Source organism: Merops nubicus, unplaced genomic scaffold (genome assembly GCF_000691845.1).
Source record: "Merops nubicus isolate BGI_N331 unplaced genomic scaffold, ASM69184v1 scaffold22736, whole genome shotgun sequence".
In the NCBI taxonomy this organism is placed as follows: Eukaryota; Metazoa; Chordata; class Aves; order Coraciiformes; family Meropidae; genus Merops; species Merops nubicus.
The window spans coordinates 1-22,097 of NW_008617244.1; the positions used below are offsets into that span (position 1 = coordinate 1).

Genomic DNA, 22,097 nt, shown 5'->3' on the forward strand with positions numbered 1-22,097 from the left:
AGGCCGCCTCTGGCTGCGGGTGGGTGCCCGAGCCTGGATCTGCAGCCGCCGAGCTGAGCCTGCCGATGTGCAGCCTGACTAGGGGAACTTAATCGGGTTCCTTCTGTCGTCTTCGATTGCGTGACAGAATGCAATAAAACAGAGTTATAAAACGAAGTCTTGTAGGGGGAGGTGAGTTCTCTGGGACTCAGCTTCTCCTTCTGACCTTACAGTGCAGTTTGATAGATTGAGGGAAAACCTGCATCACTGAAGATGTGACTCCTTCCTAAGCGTGTTCATACTTTTTTTTTGGTAGCTCAAGCCTATGGAGTAAGTGAATAATGCTACAGGGAAGGAATATCTTTTTCCTCTAGAGTGTGCTTTGAATGACAAATTTTTATCATGTGATGTCTCTAGAGATATCAGTTTTGCAAAACTCTGTACTGGTAAATTGTTGGGTATGTTTGACTTCAGACATTAACAAAAGATTTTGGGGTTTTGATCTTCCAAGTCAATTTTCTCAAGGTTTCAGTTAAAAATGGTAGATATTACTTTAATCTGTTAGATTGCATAATTGTATCTCAGAGTTTGACGGAAGTATGACAATACTCCAGTGCATTGAGAATCATTATACTGTTTGGTTACCTCAGGGTATGTTTAAACTAGTTCAGGGTAAGTTAGTGTTGTGTAAGTTTTCAAAGTCACATTATTATAGTACTATTGTAATAAAAGTCTTTTACAACTGACTTCTGATTTTTATTTTGAAAATAATCTTTAAAAAAAGAGCTGACTAAAAGTATCTGGATGTGTTGGGCTTGGGGTATAATGAAGTGGAATTTAATTAATTTTCAGATACTTGAGGTGAAAATACACGTGTAAACCCTGGCGTTTACAGAAGATGAAAGACATCGACATAGGAAAAGAATACATCATACCCAGTCCTGGGTATAGAAGTGTGAGGGAGAGAGCCAACTCGGTGCAGCGTGAAGAGCAGGAAGGGTCAAAATTTCAGCATGCTAAACATAAGGTTAGTTAATTTTTCCATTGCTTGTTTTGCAGTCTGTGCTTATCAAATTACATGCAGCAGACTTTTTGCTGTGCCAGCTTATATGGATTCACTGCATTGAAGGTCAATAATGAATATTCCTTTTGGTGTGGAAGAGGTCATTCCAAGGGATACTCTATCTTAGTAACAAGTCTGAGCACTCACTAAGTGTTTTCACTTTTAAGTGTGACTTTTTAGTAACATTTGAACAAAATGGACTTATTTTTTTCTGGTATTCGGATCTTGATGTGAATCCAGGAAAAGTTTTAAGCTTTTAAACTTAAAAGAATCATTACAACCAAGTGAGAACAGTGAAGAGCTCAGCACAAATCATGCACCATTCAGTGTTGGCAGCTGGAAAAAAACCCTCTTAAGCATGACATGTTCTCCAGGATTAATTTTCTAAAGCAGATGTCTCATTTGCTCTAGTAGCAAGACTTTTACTTTTTCCCTCAGATGGAAGTAATCTGTATTATTACCATTTCTAGTGCATCTGTTCCACCTGGTGAGGTGCTGCCGTAATTAATTCTAGATTAATTTGAGAGCTGGATCTTGCAATGACCACTGGCTCAGAGTTTGCATGTCATTGTTCTGAGTTTCTAATTTTTAGAGCTTGTTCTCACTGGAAAGAGAGTGCTGTAGGGCAAGAAAATGCTTAGATAAATGGAAATGCCCACATTGATGAAAGGAATGGCCTGAGGTTCTGTGCCAATTGAAGAAGGTTAAAAATATTAGCTGCTCCGAGTGCAAGCACTGAAATATTTTCTTGCATGTCCTGCTCTTCTTTCCTGAAATACTACTGTAGAACTTTGTGAAGCCAAACAAGTAAAGTTCATGCTGCCTATATCTGATTTTTCACTATGATAAGCTGCTTGCAAATGTGTTGCTGGGCATTCCATATAGATTTCCTGTGACAACCGTGGTGTGATGAGGGTTGGAAGGCAATAGGGGAACTTGCTGTATTTGTATGAAAGAATTGTGAAAACTTCTTCAAAAGACTGAGGTTTTGATGCTTTATACTGGACACTGAGATACTGTGTCCTTCAGATGAGGCTTACCTTGTTTCATTGGAGCTTAAAGGGTTTTGCCAGGTGTTTTTTCTGTGGGCTAACAGTGCTGCACTGCTTTTTTTTTTTTTTTTTGAGATTGGAGCAATCTGCTCTGCAGCAGGCTGAGTGCAGTTTGCACTTGGAGGCCCTGCAGCTCGCGGTGTCCCTACAGGCTCCATGACTCAGCAGACTACTGCTGACGGTGTTCAGAGGAAGGTAGAGCGTCTGACTTCATTAGAGCAGGCACTGATGCAGAACTAAGAGCCTGCTGGAGTCCCAGGGCAGCTGCTTAACAGCATTTATTATGTTGATGTTATGGGCTTGCCATCCCCTGTATGCCATCCAGCAGCAAATCTGCGCTGTCATGTTTCTGGTGACAACAGTGATGCCGTTGGCAAGCAGCTCTGGTCCCTGACCAGTGGCTGTGGAGCTAAGCAGCAATCGTAGCGTGTTATCTCTGCCCGTTGATCTGCATTATCTCATACTGATGCCTGGTTTAACTTTTCAGGATGAAAATCCTTATTTTACCTCTGTCCTTGTTTCAGCTGGGACAGTTAATTTTGTTCCTGGTAGCTGATGCAGTGCTGTGTTGTGGATTTAGGATGAGAGTAATGCTGATAACACACAGATGTGGTTTTTTTTTGTTTGTTTCTGAGTAGTTTTTATACTAAGTCAAAGACTTTCTTTCACCTTCTTGTACCTTGCCAGTGAGAAGGCTGGAGGGGTACAAGAAGGTGGGGAGGGGACACAGCCTGGACAGTTGACCCAAACTGGCTGAAAGAATATTCCATGCCATATGGTGTTGAGTCTGCTGTGTAAACTGGGGGGAGGAGGCCAGGAGGGCCCGATGGCTGCCCAGGGACTGACTGAGCACTGGTCAGCAGGCTGTGAGCAATTACATTGTGCATCATTTGTCTTTCTGGTGCTTTATTCCAGTCTATCTTCCATTTTGTTACTATTATTAATATATCTTTTATTTAGATTATTAAACTGTTCTTAACCCATGAGTTTTGTGTTTGTTTCCCTTCCCCATCCTACCACAGGGAGGGGAGGAGTGAGTGAGCAGCTGTGTGGTGTTTAGTTGCTGGCTGGAGTTAAATCATGAGAACCTCTAAACCTTTTAAATGAATGGAACCACTTAAACCAGTGCATTTGGTTTTTTTTTCTGAAGGCTGAAAGTAAGCCAAGTCCTGCACATCTCTATGGTGTGTCATTAAATTTTCTAACTTGGAAGCAGCTTCAGGTCAGCTTAACTCTGTAGCTGTAGTCTTGTTTACCCTTCTGCCTCTACCGTTTGTTTTGCTGCCTATGACTACAAGGTAGTAGACCCAGATAACTGATTGCAAAACAGGGGTTCTGTAAAATTTGTAATTATTGATGCAAGAAAATGGCTTGCCCTAGTTCTTACCTAGAACTTTATCTGGTTTCAGTAGAGGAATGAACCTAACACATCTTGCTAATGGAGCCCGGTGGTTCTGGCAGGTTTCCAGTTTTACTTGCTGGTTATCTCATTTCAATATGCCAGGGTTAATTTCTAGCTCAAACATTGGTACCTGTTTTGTTTTGCTAGCCTTATAGCTTGGACAGATATGATCCATCAACAAACAGATCTGAATTTGTTGCTGCATGTTTGTGAGATTAAATCCTGCTTACTTGCAAAATGCTGAGGTTAAGTAGAAGGCTGTATTCATAACACCTTACATAGGTTACATCTTCATGGTTGTGTGTACCAAGCATCTTCCTTTCTAGTTGAAACAAGTTCTGTTTTCAGCAGCAGTCTTCACCTTGCCATTTGTTGTGATGCTTTGTACTGTTGGTAATGGGGATAAGCAAAGGCTTCTTTCATAAGGATGAGTTTTGCCTTTTTGGTCAAGCACTTCCCCTCTGCCTCTAACAAAAGCAGAAGCTGTAGCTTAGCTGTTAAGATGATGTTTCAAGGGGTGAGAAAGGATTGTTTCCTTTGCCCCTTTATGAAACCTGGGATTGGGTCAGATGCACAAGCTGACACAGCTGGTGACAGAACCCAATGGAGAGCTGATGTGATGAGGAAGGGTAGGACCACAGCAGTTCAGATAGGGGTAGGCTGTAGTGGAACTCTCATTTGGACAACAGAATATGGTCTGCCATCAGTAGATATTTTGGCACTCAAATTTCTTACCGAAAACCTAGCTCAGGGTTTTAAACTATCTTGACCAGAAATTGCAAGTAACAAGCTGCAAGCTGGTTAATGCTGTTATTTCACCTCTAACTTTGGATTTTTGTGAAATGTGGGCTTAAGACAGTTTTGCAGCAAAATCATACTGCACAAGGTAGACTTCTTGCTAACAAGCTGCACACATACCTTATACTTTGTAGAACAAGGTAGAACAGCAGAGGTCCTGCTGAGGAAGATACAGGAATGTGCTGCTTCTGTTAGTCACACTGCTGGTTAATGGTGACCACTACTGGAGGGGCTACAGGTACATCTGTCTGGTCAATAACATGACTCATTGATTTTTCTGTTGCCTCTATTGATGCATTTTTGTGCATTCTTCTTAATGTGAAGTGTACAAGGCTAGTTGATTATCTGATCAAGGTCTTTGTGGGTGGAAGATGTATTTTACTACTGAGCCAAGGTTGCAGAGCTTTTTCTTATATCTTTCTCCTTGCATAAAGGTTGTATTCAACATTGCTTTGTCCTGAAATCTCCAATACTGGTGTTCAGGCTTCCTGCAGAAAGGATGCTGTAATGGGTGTTCATGGCAATAATGAAAAAGAACTTGCAATTCTTTCCTTCAGAGCTTAAATGCTGTTTGGTCACAGCCTGAAAAATCACTTATTTGAAAGACAGGAGCTGTTCAAATAGGCTTCCTGGAATCATAATTGAAATCGTGCTGCAGTATAAGTAGATCCAATCCAACACTTCCTGGTGCTTAATGGGGATGTTGCTATAGAAATATGGACTTCTGAAATAGGCACTCTGGGACTCAAATTCAAGGTACAGTTTTTATTCAGCTTCTGAATGCATATTTTCACCTCAGGAATAAGCTCCTGCAGTGTGTTCTTATAACAATTGATTTGTAAGTCTCTTTGTTGGAGACCATGTAGCTTACAAAATAGGGTGTTAACTACATGTTCCCAATGCATAATACCATGCTAATTGAGCTTATTGTGTGTGGGAGCATGGCTCTTCTGGATGAAGGTGACTTGTAGGTGCACTTGCCTAGCATTGTAGTCGGTACTCTTGATCTGTAAGATGCTGTTACATTATTAGTGAAAAAAAATTAAGGGATATTTTGAAATATTGATTTATACTTTCACCTTTAGAACTTCTTGCTCTCAGAAGGCTTGCATGCCCTTCAAGTTGTCTGAAGTAATTGTGTTTAGTTTTCCTCACAACAGCAGTGTTTAATGAGGAGGAATGACAGATCCCATTGTGCCCATGAAATGTACTAAAAAATGACAGATGAGGAAATGATTTGTTCTCCAAGTGGCTTTGGAATAGCCTCTTCTCAACTGTAGACTTCATGCTTATTTGATGGAACAGCAGGTAGGTGAGTATATTGCTCCCATACCCTGTTATGCAGGGGACAGAGGATGTAGAGGCAGTTGTTCTCAGGGTACACAGTACTTGTGAGAACACCATTTTTGAAATTTGAGTCCCTAAGTTAACAATGTCAGGACACTATTACAAATTGTTCTCCAAGCTGTAATTGGTTCTGACTGGAGTGTAGTGTTCAGGATTATGTTCTTGCTGCTGAAGCACAGTGATCATATCTACACCATCTGTGGTAAGGCTCAAGTGCAGATTGCTGCATTTGGAGATGCTGGGCAGTGTGGTATTGTAGAAATTGCTTTAAACATGCAGGAAAAATGTGTTGATAATTTGAGCCATCAGAAGCACTACTAATACTCCTGTCCTTACCTTGATTTCTTATTTTTCAGGTTTGTCTCTGACAGCTTTTACCAAAGACAGCAAAGAATATTGTCAGAACTTATTGGAGTTGATGTAAATCCTTCAGGTGCTGATAGCTTTGAAGTGATTCATCACTGTCTGACTGTCCAGTAGTTGGGTCAGCTCTGCCTCAACCTCTCTGGAGCATCTGAAATGTCTCAACCAACTGTGCTGAGCATCATGTTCAAAAACAGGGTTGTGAATGTAGCCTGGGTACTAGTGCCTTGACACTTGTGCTGAGAGCTGGCCTTATAGCCGAGCTGTCTACAACCTTTTAGTTGTAGCTGAAGCTGCTGGATGGATGTCTTTGTATTTTTCTAGAAGACTCAATATTTTCATAACCAAGTAAACCCAGAACTTCAGGAGTTACAGCCCAAGTAGGTCCTTAAGGGCTGTAGGTATTTTGAATTGGTCTCCACACAGAAATTTATTGCTGTGTGACTGGCTCAGATAACAGCTAGAAGCTGCAGTAGTTTGAGCTGATGCCAGTGCTCACTGCATGAGGTAAAACAGAGTTGACTACTTCATCAAGGTAACTTGGCAAAGTGCTAGATGAATTTTGATTGCCACCCAACCAAGTATCTCATTGCTGTTTGGCTGTGCTGGGAGTGATGTGCAATAGTGGATGAAATCTGGATGTGTTTGTGCATTTTTGAAGCATGAGACTGCTGCTGCCATGCTCTGTGTGGCTGCACTTGGCAGCTTGAGGATCTTGTCCATTAATAACGAACTACACACAAGTGCAGGCTTAGATATCGTATTTTCTCAGATCACAGCTCCATAGTATGTGAGGGAGTACTCAGTGTTGCCATAAAATGTTTAAAAATGACACAGGTGCAGGTATATAACAAGAAACTTGATTTTTTTTTTTTACAGTAATTTAAATGTAGAATTAAAACTTCAGCTTTTGCAGTGTAGTGCATTTGTGTCCCCTGCTGCAGAGTCTGACTGCAAGGAGATACTTATTTCCTGGGGCTGTTATGATGAAAGTGGAAACTAATGCTATTAAACTTCACTGTTTGTATGGTCATTTGACTCTTCTATGAAGTGGGAAAGAGAACAGTGTCCTATGATCCTTGGAAGCCTTACATAAGAAGCTATGCTAGGTGAGGCATGTTCCTCCATGATCCTGCTGTGAACTAACAGCTGCAGTGTAAGGCCACTGATGCAGGGAGTGGGGACACATTCTGCTGAAATAAACCAGTTCCTACTACGTAAAGAGGCAGTGCGTCAGATCTGTTACAGCATTGGTAACATCAGCTCTGAAGGCTAAAAGTCTCATGCTGTAGTTAAGCAGCTGAAGTAGCAGGGAATTTAGGTAACAATGGCTAGTTCTGTGGACAGTGCCTGTAAGATGCTAAAAAGCCTCACTGCCTTTGTGGGTGAAGTCTTAACAGTGTGTAGTATATACTGTCAAAAAGAACAAAGTATGATGCAGAGTCCACAACTGATGTAACCTCTGTGATATCTGAGCATGTGTGGTATGGTGCATAGAAACATTGTGCTAATAAACCTCTAAAATTGAGAGCCTGGGGAATTTTTTTCAGAAGAGTCTTTTTTTTTTTTTTTTTTTAATGAAGGCAAAATCCTTCACTGGATGGAGACCTCTAGAAGAACATTGGTGGTGTGGCTAATTCATGGCTTCTATCTGAAGTCAGTAACCATCTTCTGTCCAAGTCTTAGCAACATGATAAAACTTCAGAACTCGCCAATATTGTCTCTGACAATTGTTGGTTGCTGTTCCTTCGTCCAGAGCAGATTTGTACATCAGCCTGCTCATGACCAGAAGTGGGTAAGGAGCAGATTAACTGCCACTGAAGGAAAGCTTGCAGTGTCTCTTCCATTGTATTGTTCCATATTAGTGTTGGAGATCTTTTCTATGGCTCTCAGAAAATCAGTGTAGTTATAAGAGTTGCCAGAATGTTTTAATGGATCTGTTCAGACTACTGGAGAACTTAAAATGAGTCAAAACTCACTTATGCAAGGAGTTTTGAACCTTGAGACATCAAGATGGTTGGTTGAACCTTCATATCCCAGTCAGTTGTGGTCTGAACTGCATACCATGAACAGGCTGTTCCACGAACAAAGTTTGTATTTCAGCCCTTTTTGAGGACTAAGGATACAGTATTTCAAAGGCAACATCTTTGGTGCCCTGAGGTGTTTACTTTGAGTTTACTAGTTCATTTGCCACTGGACTGAGATGCCGCTTGCTTCTAGAAGTGCATGTGGAGTTGTACTTTCATGTACAATTGGTACAGGAAGGTGAGTTGAATAAAAGGCTGTTGTATTTGGCTTGGTAAATGCTGTGGTATCAAGGCCTCTGCTGTCATTCACTGATGGCTCCACTCCACAGAAGTCTGAGTTTAAAGACTTGTTGGGCACTCCTGGTGTTGAGCTACATTGACTTGTGTAGCTTCTGTTGTGACCTAGCTTGGGCATGGCCTGCATAAAGGGTATTACTGGATGAACACCTCCAGCATATGGCAGGCTGTCTGCCTGTGCTTCAGGATAGTAGAGCTTACCGAAGCGAGTCAGGAGCCAAATCCTCAGCCTGTGGTGCACTAATTTGACCTGCTTAGTGGGGAGTTAGTTTCCCAGCTTTGTGGTCAGAGCCCATGTAGGGTGCTAATTCTATAGGGCAACTCAAAGTTAAGGATGATTATTTCCAGTTCCACAGGAGTCTGCTGTTAAAGTGCATTAACTACATAGCCCCAATGCTGGATGATCAGTGTACAGCCTCAGCTCTAAATGAATCCTAATCCTTTGATTGCAAGATGATGAATATTAGCTTTAATGTAAAACAGAAGACATGGATTCATATATACTGGTATGAGCAGGTGCACAGTGACTAATGGGATGCATACACAGCAGCTATTGTTGCAGAATCCAAAAATGAACCCTACATGCTAAACTCTGCATTTCTTGGGTTGCAGGAATAAATGGATTTGTCGGGGAAGAGTTTAGAACATCTCACTTTAGTGGTAACACTTGCCAGAATTCAGGACAAGGTCAAATAAGCAATGGTCCTGGAAGAAAGTGATGTATCTGTCCTCAGCAAGGACTCGTGTGCATCAAGTGGAAGTGCACAATATATGTGAATAAAATATTTGGGCTCATCACAGACATGCATACACTGATCATGTCTGGCTACAGAGCCCCCGTATCAGTACCAAGCACTACTGGGAGACTTCTGCTCCAATCTGAGGTTACAGAAATTCAGGTTAGCTGTGAAACCATGACTCAAATGTTAATTCACCTTCTGCTAATCCTAGTCCAGAAGAGCAACTACAGAGGTCTTGTGTAATGAAGTTGCATGCAACAGCATGTTGGACTGAATGACTGGACTTGAGCTGTTGAATTTCTGAACTCCTGTGGCAACTCAGAGCACACTTCTGAACTGAACTCTTTTTAAAAGAGAAATATGGCATTTATTCCTGCACTTGGATATATGGTTGGTGCTGTGAAGAGCTGTTTGTTCTTCCCTGTAGCAGAAGCTGGGCACATGAGCTTTCATTTATACAATCGTAGAACTGTTTTGGTTGGGAGAGACCTTCAAAATCATAAAGCCCAATGGTTAACCCAGCACTGCCAGGTCACTGCTAAACTGTGTCCCACAGTACTATATCTACACCTCCATGGATGGTGACTCTACCACTTTTATGGACAGCATGTTCCAAGGCTTTAGGAAATATTTCTTCACTGTAATGATTGTAATGTCCAACCTGAACCTCCTCTGGCACAACCTGAGACCATTTGCTGTTGTCCTCTTGCTGCTTCTTTGGGATAACAGACTTACCCCCACCTTGCCACAACCTCCTTTCAGGCTGTAGTTGTAAAGAGTGAGGTCTCCCCTAAGCTGCCTCTTCTCCAGGTTAAACAAACCCAGCTTCCTCAGCTGCTTTTCATAAGTTGTGTGCTGTAGACCCTTCACCATATTTGTTGCCCTTCTCTGGACACATTCTACCTCCTCTATGTCTCTCTTGTAGTGAGAAGCCCAAAACTGAACACAGTACTTGAGGTGTGGCCTCACCAGTGCCCTGTACAGGGAGACAGTGTCTGCCCTAGTTGTGCTGGCTAACCAGTGCTGGTACATGCCAGGTGGTAATGACCTTCTTGGCTATGTGGGTACAATGCTGGCTTATATTTAGCCAGCTGTTGACTAGAACTGCAAGGTCCTTTTCTGCTGGGCAGCTTTCCAGCCTCTCCTTCCCAAGCCTGTAGTGCTGTGTGGGGTTTGTAGGACCTGGCACTTACACTCCACTACTTAGAGGTGAAAGAAAATGCATACCCTAACTTCTTGATCTGGTTCATTGCAGCAGTCCTGGAAGCTGCAACTGTGTTTTCTAGGTATCTAAGGCTATCTAGTGGTCTCATCTTGGTGCTGTGCAAGTTGAGCAGTGCTGTCTGTATTTAGCAGTCAAGGTACGCAGGTGTCTAAAGGGTCAGCGCCTCCTTTCTCACACTCATTGTCTTTGATCTAGCCTACTGCCTGTGCATTGCTGCCTCTTATTCAGGGAGACAGCTGGTATGGGTGGATGATACACCAAACTAGTCTTAAATAGGCTCATGTTCTAATTGAGCAGGGTATTATGAAGCATTCTAGCTACAGAGTAGGCTGGGAGTCTAATGCTGCAAATCCCCCTTTTAATACTTCTGTGGATTGCGTACTGCATCAAATCCAGTGAAAGGAGAAGAAAATTTCCTTGGTGAAATATGAAGTTCACAGAGCACTTGCTGCTTCACTGAGCAACAGCAGATTTGACAATGTTTGGACCTGCAAACCTATAATTTTTAGGTGCTCTAGGGTTCGGTGTCTTCCAGAAGTATGAACAACAATACTTCAGGGGTTGCCTGTGCTACCTGCAAAAGCAGTGTATGAAACCTAGCTACTTTCAAATGGAGTTTTGCTTGGCAAGATTCAGAGGAATTTCTGGGAAGAGGGATGTAATTAGAACTTCAGAGTATCTCCTCCTAGATTCTTGTTTTATTTGGATTTAGTTATCCTTAAGCTAACTGGAACGGTTGATCCTATTCTCCAGCCCATGCACGCTAATAACTAATCTTGTTTTGAAACACCAGTCCTTTAATGATGTCTCTTAAATATTTTAAAATTGCCATTCATCCCAGGGTTGTAATACAGAGAATGCTTTAAGAACTGAGCATATAATACTCCTTCTCTCATATGCCTATTTAGTCCTGAGCTCCTCTGTGTTGGTCTCTTAGTTTTCCGTTTGCCCCTCCTTACTGGGAGCTTGAACAAAGGAGCCAGAAGACCTGCTGAGCTCTTGCTGTCTACATGGAAGAGGTGGGAGTTCCTGCTCTGCAGCATTGCCAGCTCAGAGTTCTTTACTGCTTAAAAAAAACAATTTTAACTTTATGTAAATCAACCACAGTAACTTTTGTATTCTGTATAGGCTGCAAGGATTAATAAAAGAAGCCTTTGTATGTCTGCTCTAGTTTCTTATTAGGTAGCAGTAGGACCAGAAGAGATGCAGCTTCTCTCCTTCAGTGAGCTGACCCCTGGAAGATATTCTGCTGTATGGAAGAGGAGACAATAGTAATTTGGTGGGTGGGGTTCGTATCATATGTTGGCTGCATACATATCAAATTCTTTCTCTGCCAGATGAGTAAAGGACTGAAAAATCTGTTTTACTTGGCCTCCAGACTTGTCTGGTTTTGCTATTATCTGATGTTGGAGTTGTCAAACCAATGAATTGCTGCTGCCTTCTCTATTAAACATGGGATTGCTTCTGTGAAAGGCTAGGATCTCACTGCTGTTTTGCTGGTTTGTTTTTCCTTTGCACATACAGCATAGCTGCCTCTTTTCTCTTCACCTGCTCCCCATCATCAGTGATAAATGCCCATGGTTGGCTTCTTGTTAGGTGTTCAGAAGTGTCCTTTCATTTCACATACTTGCTTTCTGCATAATGTTCCTGATGCCATTCTTGCTTCTTACAGAACTTCTGTCTTGTTTAGCTCTGACGTCATGTATATTCCACAGCCCTGTAGCTTGGCTTCTAAATTTGGTACATTTTCCTGTCCTCCTCATATAATCTAGGTATGTAGATTAGGTACTGCTGTCTCTAAGAAGCAAATATTCTTTGTTGCCCTTAAAAAACTTATTTTCTTCATGTCACCCAGACTTTGTGATGACATGTCTGGAGCCAGCCATGTCATCTTTCTGGTGCTTGTGTTACCTTAGGTGCTTACCATTGCTGTGACCAATTTGTTGGGCAAGGAAATGATGACAGCTGCTGGTGGGTTCTGTCTTTCTCTCAAGTTGCAGAACCTGAGAGGGTATAGGTGTGCTCTGTGGCAGCAGCACCAGCCAGGCTTTGCTTCTCTGCCTGTCTGGGAGCTAACTGTAGAGGTAGAAGGATAAGACCAGATCGTGTGTGCAGTGATACTTCCTCAGTGCTCTCTGTCCGCTTGGGGATTGCCCTCAGGATTAAAAGTTTAACTTGTTTTCATCTGTTAATTTTCCCAGTCATCTGTTCAATTGTCTCAGCCTGTACTAAGCCATGACATAGCTTCCTGAAATGTGGAGTGCAGAACCATAACCCTCTGTTAGAAGCTGCCCATTTCTTCAGAAGCGCTTTTTTTTTTTGTAATCTAGCAGCGATTTAATAAGATACTGGGCAAATGATTGCTGTGGTTCTGTGTTTTTAATAAGCCATGATATGCTTATCCTAGTGAGTTTGTCTTCCATTTTTTAGTACATTTATGCATTTGAACATCATGCCATTGTATGATGGAGAATTCTGAATTTAAGTATGCCTTGAGTGAAAAACATTTGCCCTCTGATTCTGCTGTTGTAATAGTGGTTGATGATAAATCCCTAATTCTCTTCTTCATGCCATTCATGACTTTATGGACCTTTCAAATACGTGTACTTTGTCTTTATTCTTCTCCTATGCAGCTGAAGAGTCTTAAGTTTAAGCTTGTGTGGAAGCTGTTCCAATCCCAACTGTTTGCTTGCAGAAAGTAATTTTAAGTATGAAACTCCTTTTTGAACTGAAGTGACAAGGGACTGACCAGTCTTCAAAAAGGAGGCAAACGATAGGTTTTCTAGTTGGTATGATAATATTACCTGTTTTATTCTTTGTGTCTTTTGTAACAAGTCTTCAGTGTCTTTTAGTCTTTCTGATGATGCCAAGTAATGAGCTGCTGTTTTTCAAGACGTGTCTGAATGATTTTTCCCCCACCACTGGTTAGTGATATCTGATACAAGCTTATTTTGTTTCTTGTGAGCATTTCTTTAGTTGTCAGCATCTCCATATCACCTGGTTCATTGCTTGTATTGGTATTTTAATAAGCTGCTGAATTAGGAAGAAGTGCTGTCTGATTTCTGTTGGAAAGTGCAGCTGTGATTTATTAGACATTTCTTTCAAGAGCAGTGCTGGAGCCTGTTATATTGCTAATGACTTCAAGGTTTCAGTTTCCAAGAAAACTGTACATGCATGCAGGCAATCGGGATATTGCCAGCTGATGAATACCTGAAAAAATAATAGGGATTTAGAAGCCTAAATAAACAGCGTTGGGGTTGTTACTATTTTTTGTACTTCAGTCTTTTGCTCCAAAGTGCCCTGCAGAACTGCTGAAGAGTCTCATTTCATCCTGATAAACTCTATGCTTTGAAGTCTTTCTGATGTGACAGGGAACTGTCTGGTCTTTCTTAGAATCTTGATTGAACAGTAGCATGATGCATTTGTTTCTTCATAGTCATACGTGTGGGATTTTGACAACCTTGCCAAGATGGAGATGAGCAATGTTCCCAGCTAGGGGTTTGTGCTTACACGTGCCTGTGTGGTAAGATGTTATAAAGGCTGTTCAAAGGCAGTGCCTTAGTCTTTTGTCAACACATCTTTTCTACCTTTGAGAGAATTCTGTTGAGCAGCTCTGGAGACTTTAATTATTTTTCACTGTGAGTGTTTAAGAACGTTGTCTTTGGATTCTCTAAAAATACAGTATCTTGCAGTTGTGCTTTCCTATTAGGAAGCTATTCTTGTTCATAAGTGGTGAAAAACTTTTATGCTGATAAATACAGTGGGTTTTGTTTTGGAAGACTTTTTTTTTAACTTACAGGTTCTTTCTGTGTGCTCTGAAAAGCAAAGATTCTACAAATAGCCTATGGCATTGCTTACAAACAAGCATGTCAGTAGCTTATGTTTGGGCACATCTGCCTGGGGCTCTTGCAGAGGGTAACAACAAGCTAGCTATGAATTTTTCTGCTGTGACCAGAAAAGCAGTGGTGTAGAACTTTTCCCCACTACCGAGTCCTTTGAGAAATCTTTGGCAGATCGCTTAATGCTGATTTGGGTAGATTGAGTAAGGCAGTTTTGCCCTTAGTAGGTCAGTAATTTAATATAAATTGAGTGAGAAGTCTTTTAATTCAGATTTCAAACCTTGTATATTTTTGAGTCACTTCCATGTGTCATAATGTTGTAATGTTAATTTGTTATTGCTCTGCTGTCTTCTTTTCTAATCACAGCTTTAGGTTTAGTGAACAAATTTTTTGAGATCAGAACCAGGGATTGTTGACAATGTGCTTAGGCACTGTTTAAGTATTCCAGTTAAATAAAGGACAGATTTATGCTCTTACCCATTTTCTGGTTTTGTCCCTCACCTCAGGGGAAGCTAGATGTCTTTGTGCTACATGCTTCCACGTTAACGTAGTACATATAGACTGTGTCTCTGCTAAATGGTGGCATTTCTGACAAAAGTTACCTGATGCGGAGTCAGGGACCAGTGCTTGCTGTTGAGATCCATTTAGGGCTTTGCAGATACCTTGTTTTTAGGAGGCTACAGGGCACAGTTGTTTTCAGAGAAATAAAATAGCGTTGTGTGACGAACGACAAACTTTGTTAAGGCATCTAGTAAGAGTAAACATAGTGTCTCTGTGAGACAGCCGGGAAGGGTTTTACCTCAGAACATGATTTTTATTTTTTTTTCCCCACAAAATTTCTCAATTTTAAAAAACTAGAATGCAGACAGGTAATGTGGCCCTGCAATAAATGGTCTGTTAAGTTAGAACCAGTAGAGAGCCTTCTGCAAGTACAGATAGATCTCCTCAGATATTTTTGCTGGATCTAGCTTCTGATCAAAAGGTGTGTTTGAACTTTGCAATGTTTTCACTAGTCCATATCGCTGCTGTTTACTTCCTCTGCTCAGATTAGCACTCGGGTCTGCCTCTCACTAGGGCTGTGGAAGAACTCCCCTGAGATAAGGCTTGTTTTCTCAGTGGTTGTTAATAAAGTTGCTGAGCCATTTCAAAATTTCTCAATTTTAAAAAACTAGAATGCAGACAGGTAATGTGGCCCTGCAATAAATGGTCTGTTAAGTTAGAACCAGTAGAGAGCCTTCTGCAAGTACAGATAGCAAGCTGATCTCCTCAGATATTTTTGCTGGATCTAGCTTCTGATCAAAAGGTGTGTTTGAACTTTGCAATGTTTTCACTAGTCCATATCGCTGCTGTTTACTTCCTCTGCTCAGATTAGCACTCGGGTCTGCCTCTCACTAGGGCTGTGGAAGAACTCCCCTGAGATAAGGCTTGTTTTCTCAGTGGTTGTTAATAAAGTTGCTGAGCCATTTGAGAAGTGTGGCTGGGAGTAGGTAAAATTGTCATCTTTGTTCCCTTCAGTTTAGGGAAAAAGAGAAACAGCAGAAAGCACAATTTAAAAAAAAAGGACAATTCTGCTTAACACATTTTTTTTTTTATGTAATCCAAGATATTTTTTAATAAGGGGCTTCAGTAGTATTCTGAAAATAATTTGATTTCTCTGTGGATGAGAATATCTAAGTTACTCTAACAGGTTGTAAATTCATCCAGAATGTACATCTTTCATTTCACTGTATAGGCCAGTCATTGATTTCTTGAGCTGATGTCATAGGTACTTGATTTTGTAATTTTTCTCTTGTCTTTCCTGTGCTGGGGTGCAAGGTCAGGTCTATCCATTTATCCTTTGAGTGCACAGGCACAATACTGGTGAAAATCTGTTTTACAAATGCAGCAGTCTACTGCGGATCTCGATTGTGTGCTTTCCATGTCTTTGCTGCCAGGCTGCAGCAGGTCCCCTGACACACAGAGATGGTAGTGGTAGCTTTGATGCAATGGTTTACAGAAGAAAGAGGTGTGAAGCTGTTGGAGTTGGAAGTCATGGACTTTAAAGATAGTTTTGAAGTCTGACTCTGCTGTTGTCTTGTGAGAGCAGATTGAATGCCAGGATGCCTTGGAAGCAGCTGCTCGGGCCGAGGGCCTGCCACTGGACACCTCTGTGCATTCCCAGCTCCGAATGCTGGACGAAGAGCATCACAAGGGCAAATACCACCATGGCTTGAGTGCGCTGAAACCCATACGGACTACTTCCAAGTAAGTCTTTATCTGTGCTGACCAGCATGTGGTTTTCAGACCAGCCACAAAGCAGGATTGCAGCTGTAGGTCTGCTGATTGAGACTGAAAACATCTGAATTTGTTTAGCATGTGTGACTGGCATGGGTCATTTGTTACTCTGAGGACTTTAAATGAGAGGAAGCTTTGTTTTTCTCAGGATTTTATAATTTGTTTCCTTTTTTATGTGTTTGTGTTTTTTTTTTAAAATTTATTCTTTTAGACACCAGCACCCTGTCGATAATGCTGGGCTTTTCTCCTGCATGACCTTCTCCTGGCTCACTCCTTTGGCCCACAGAGCATACAAGAAAGGGGAATTGTTTATGGATGATGTATGGTCTTTATCAAGGCATGAGTCTTCAGATGTCAATTGTAGAAGGTAAAGGCATCTTATTCCGTAATATCTTTGTGTTTTCTTTCTTTGTACAATAGTTCACAGGCAGTGATATAGTATTGCCCTTGAAAAGCAGCACTGATATTTTGTTCTGCCTTTCTCAGAATAGTGTTATTTAGTTTTGTCCTTCAAAGACCACTTCCTTCAGCTGCACTGTTTCTCTACTCTTGCTGATTTCAGTGAACTCCTTAGAGGACTATGTCTCCAGGAGTGTTTTGCAATTCTTTTTCTGATCTTTGCATGTGTTTAAACTATTTTTTACTAAAGCAAAGTTATTTTTCAGGTCTATGCTGGAAAAAATCTTCTGTTAAAATAATGAAAAGTAATACTTACAGTAGCAAGGTGATTTGAATATGGGTCAGATCCTGCAATCAGGCTAACCTTTTACGGTTAATGAGAGTTTTTCTTATGTTTTGACTCCACAACTCTTCTGTCAGATCAGCAAGGAAAGACTGTGACAAGTCAGCATGTTAAAATTGCCAAAGAGATTCCAGGCAAAGCGAAAAGCAAAAGGCATTGTGTTTTTCATCCCTCTCTTCTGTAGAAGTAACACAACATACATATTTCACAATGCAGATATCTCCATTTCCCTCACAGAGTGTACCACATATTTATTTTTCTTGGCATCTAGTAAACTTTATTGCTCTGAGCTTGGAAGTACTTGGAATTTTCACAAAGAAATACCTATAAAATTGTACCTTGTCCTGTGGTGAAAAATGTATAACACCAGGCTTCTGTTCTTAGGCTGGAGAGGTTGTGGCAGGAGGAACTGAAAGAGAGTGGGCCTGATGATGCTTCTCTCCGGCGGGTTGTGTGGATTTTCTGCCGCACCAGGCTCATCATTTCCATAGTGTGTCTGATGATCACCCAGCTCGCGGGTTTCAGTGGACCAGTAAGTAATACCCATCCTTTACTTAACAACCCCAGGGGCCTCCATCTCATGGCCAACTGTGCAATCTTAAGGTTTCATTGCAGAATCACATAAATGCTTTGACTAGATAGAAATTCTGGGGCAAAACTCCAGAGTGATTCAATAATCCAAGCTAGGTTTCCTCCAGCTGGTGGATCAGTTGCTGAAAACTGAGGCAAGTTCTTGGGGAAGGGAGGGGGAGTTCAGGTATCTTGAAGGAAATGCACACTTGTTTTTTTCTCTTCGCTTTTGAGTATAGTTTAAAGTTCTTGCTTAACGGGTATGTCTTTTTGCATAAAATTCTTATGTGCAGGTCTTTTAATGTTTTTCTTTTTTCTTTTTTCAATTCTGTAAATTTATCTTGGAATAACATTCATTCTTATAAAACACTCATCTTAGGTTATTGGCATTAATAGCACTGTCTTCAAGAAGTGGAACGAAAATATTAGAGCACTACTTAAAAACTAATGTGAGCAGGTCTGAAGAAGTCTGTGGATATAGCCTTCACTGATCCTCCAGGGAATGATCAGACAGGTTGCACATAGAGTTGTTAGAGGATGTTGTTGCCTCTAGGAACTGCTGCTGTTTGTTGCTATGGGTCGTAATGAAGATGACAACATATGGGACTTGACATTCTCACCATTTTTTGTCACCTGTTTGTTGCACGTGCTGTGCAGATTTACAGTTGAAATTTTGACTAAATTTATTCTCTACACATTTCCCTTGAGGAGTAGGAGCAGTGTTACTGCTAGTAGTACATGTTTCAGTGTGCTGGTAAGCTGAAGGTTCATTTCTTGGGTAAGTACACTTGGGTGCACTGTTAGGTTAAATGTCTTTTTAAAATGTTTTCCTGTTTTTAAATGTCTTATCAAAATGATGTTCTGCTTTTTAAGCCTGTTTAAAGTTTGCCTTGTTTCATGTGATATGAATAACAATAAATGTTTCTGTGGTGTTTTCTTGATAATAATTAATATTAGCTTTTATTATAAAAAAAAAAAACGAACATACTTTGGTAATTAACAGTAAATCATGATTAAGGTTTTAACAGCACTAGCTTTCCCCAAGAAGAGCTTCTGTCATTGTTTCACTGCAGGGCTTTAGCAGATGCTTTTATCTGCTGCTTTATAGCAAAGAACTTGCAGCAGGGTTGCCCCTAATTTCTGTAGTGTAATTTTCTCAGCTTCTTGGCTAAACTGCTGAATGAGAGAAGGAGGGGCAGGAGAAAAACAAACCAACTTAATTAAATGGGGCTACCACTGCAATTGATGCTCATTTGGGGTAATTTAAAATTATCTATAGGCATTTGCCCATTTACAGGCAACCTTATTCATTTCTCTGAATAAGGAACAATTCCCTCTTAGTTCCATTATTTGGCATGAAGAGTCTTTACCATCCCTCCTCCCTGTTTTTAAAAATGGCATGCCTCATAGAGATGCCTATGCTGTCTCCTCAGAAGTATCAGTGCTTTCTTGTATTGTTGCACCCTTTCAGTCACCTGAAGGTGGAAAAGGGAGATCAGGAAAAGCACTTCACTTGACCTCATGTATGGATGAAAATTATAAAAATGGAGTTAAACACTATATTAAACTTCAAAAATTTTGATTGAATGCCTGTGACCTTGAAATGCCAGCCAACAGCTGTGGCTTTGCTAATGAGCATTGCGATGGTTATAACTGAAAAGGAGTTGTTGCAGCCTTCCTGTGTGTTGGGGTTCTTTTTACATCTGATAGATCCTTCAAGGGTCTTCCTTTTTAAAATTTTGATGAATCTTGCGTCTGGCACAGTATCCAGACCTGTAACCTGCTGAGACAGCTGCGTGTGTCAGACTGCTTTGTAATAACCATCATAATGTCCTAGTATAGGTGAGATGCTTTTTATCTCCAGTGAATATTTGCTGCCTTTCGATCAGCTATCAAAACTTTTTAAAAAAAGGTTGGGTTGAGGAGCAAAGAAGCTTTTTTAATTACTGAGCATAATCAGTTTAACTCCAGGTCTGAACAATGTACGTGTTTGCAACTGTTCAGAGCTATTTTTCCTGTTTGGGAGATGGGGAAACTTGCTATCTTAATGGAGAACAGCTTGACAGTTTGGTCAGTTATTGGAGGGGGGAGTGGTAAGCTACTGGAGGTAAGTTCCCCAATTTCCCAGTTGGCTCCAGTTGCAGCCTGCCCTGTGCTGTGGCACACTGGCTGCAGCGGGGATGCCGGCTCTGCAGTGGGGCCAGTGACAGAAGCTGTTCTTTAGAATTTTCAGGATGGCTGTTTTCTGCGTCAGAATGAGACAGTCCTGCTGGGCAGAGCCAACGCCAAGAGCAAAGGTAAGGTAATGTTTATTCAATGGGAATGCTTAAGACAGCCGAGCAGCTAGGACCAGCTACTATGGTCATAGTCACAGGAATTCCTTTTTCCCAATAGCTTTTTAGTTTTTGTACTGTAACTTTCTTCTTTTGTAATTAACTTTATACTGGATCCTTGTCATTAAACTAGTTTGAATTCAAATAGTATGTGTTTGGATGTAAATGTTAATTCTGTGTGAATTTTCCTCTCCCTTTTCAAAATTCTTTAATCTGCTGTTTCCTCTTTTCTTTCTTCTGGGGGAAAAGAAAAAAAATGGGGTATAACGTAAGTTGGTCTCTATTTCATCATGGGAGACGCTGAATCTATAAATCAGTGCTGAAAAATGGCACTAAAAAGTTTTGGGAGGAATGAGACCCCAGGAAACATCTGCTATCTTTATACATCCTCTCTTGGAGACTTTCAGCAATGCTGTGGCGTGCGAGAAAATGCTGCCAGTCTGCGACCATGCTGAGTTACAGCTCGTGAGGAAAAAGGGGGATTTTTACCCCAATTGCTCAGTGACTCAGTTGCATATGTTGGATTGAATACTGGAAAAAGAAGTCAGTAATCTCCTTAGTAACTGCAAACTAACTGTATGCAGTTGTGGTCCAAACAGTTGATGTAAAAAAAGTCCAAGTAAGGAGAAAGTTGGAATGCAGTAGATCTGTGAATGTGAGCTCTTCACATTTCTTCAGGCATCGGTATGTAAATTTTCTCAGTGGCCATTCTAGAACCTGATGGACATCTGGCTTTAATTCACACCTGTGAAAAAGAAAGAACAAAATTATTTACAGCATGTTTCCTTGGTTCTGTCGTGCAGAATTATTTTCCTCAGAAAGATGAATTTGATCTCCATTTTTTTCTGTTATCTGGTGCTGGGCTATAACTATCAATACCTTTGCTGAAGTGGTGGGGTTTTGGTTTTTTCCTCTCTCTTCAAGCTATACAGAACTCTTATTTGCACAACCCGATTTAGCCAAGAGGACTTCAACGGACTATAATGCAAAAAGCTTCTCAAGTATTTTCTTTGGTCTAAATTTTTTTTTTGGTTGCTTTTTATTGTGGGCAAAGGTAATTCTCAGCTCTGTACTAGCATATCAAAGGCACCAGTATCGAAAAGCATCATGTGTTGAAAAGCTTTCTAGGAAATCTTTTGCTGTCTGTGAAGCCTTACTGTAGGATACTTTTTAAACCAGATTTCAGAATTTGTGCAGCCTCAGAAGCCTCCTCTGTTGGTACCTGCAAGCCTGACTTCTTTTGGACTTCATGAACAAATACTATTCTGTTTTTGTATCTTTATAAGTTTGCCTGTAGCTTCAAATCTAGTTGTGTTAGAGGTTAAGACTGTTAGATATTAGGCCTTTATAATTACCCTGTATGTGCAGATTGTATGTTTATACAATGCTCTAACTATTGTACAGTATTTTTGAGATGTCACCATTTAAGATGGCGCTTTTCAAATAAAAGCCTATTTTTTCACAGTCAGTAGTATTTAATATTGCTGGTGATTGTGAGTTGTATGTTGTTATATTGTGTCGCTGGAGCACAAAGAGCTGGAGGTGGGAGTTGGTGATTCTGGGGGCTGTCCTCTTTCTGCAGGTGATGTTTGAAATGTGATTCCTGAGGTAAAGTGTTTATGTTTTTGGGGGGAGAGGGTACGGGGAGGGATCGAATGGTTAATTTTTTGTCTTTTTTTTTTTTTTCTCCTGTGTCCCCAATGGTTTGTGGTCTTGCGTACCTTGTGCTTTCTGCTTGTTTTTTTCTTTACTATTAAACTGCTGATGTTTATTTCCAGGAATGTTTTGCAAATGTCCTTCTCACTCTTCCCCTCTACAACTGTAGGTACATTGTTCCTTTTTATCAAATAAGCACGTTTGAAGCAAACCAAAGATAAAATAAAAAAAAAAAGGTCTTAATGTCACGTAAAGGAATGTTTCTTAATGTGCGCAGATGTTTAAGTAGTGACTATATTTTAAAACTCTTCTATATGATAATGCATTGCTTTCAGCTAACGGACAGATTTATGTTAAGTTAGAAGACACGGAGGATTAGAAGCGTGCTGC

General features: G+C 40.7%; 1 protein-coding gene across 1 annotated transcript in view; it reads left to right on the plus strand.

Annotated features, from left to right (window-relative positions):
- Nucleotides 1-829: 829 nt before the first annotated feature.
- Nucleotides 830-22,097, plus strand: part of ABCC5 (ATP-binding cassette, sub-family C (CFTR/MRP), member 5) — a 47,274-nt gene continuing 26,006 nt past the window's right edge. Inside the window, exons 1-4 of the mRNA XM_008943097.1 lie at nt 830-1,006; nt 16,219-16,376; nt 16,618-16,773; nt 17,533-17,680. Coding sequence (XP_008941345.1) covers nt 878-1,006; nt 16,219-16,376; nt 16,618-16,773; nt 17,533-17,680 — 591 coding nt within the window. The 5' untranslated portion in view covers nt 830-877. The remainder of the gene's footprint in view (nt 1,007-16,218; nt 16,377-16,617; nt 16,774-17,532; nt 17,681-22,097) is intronic.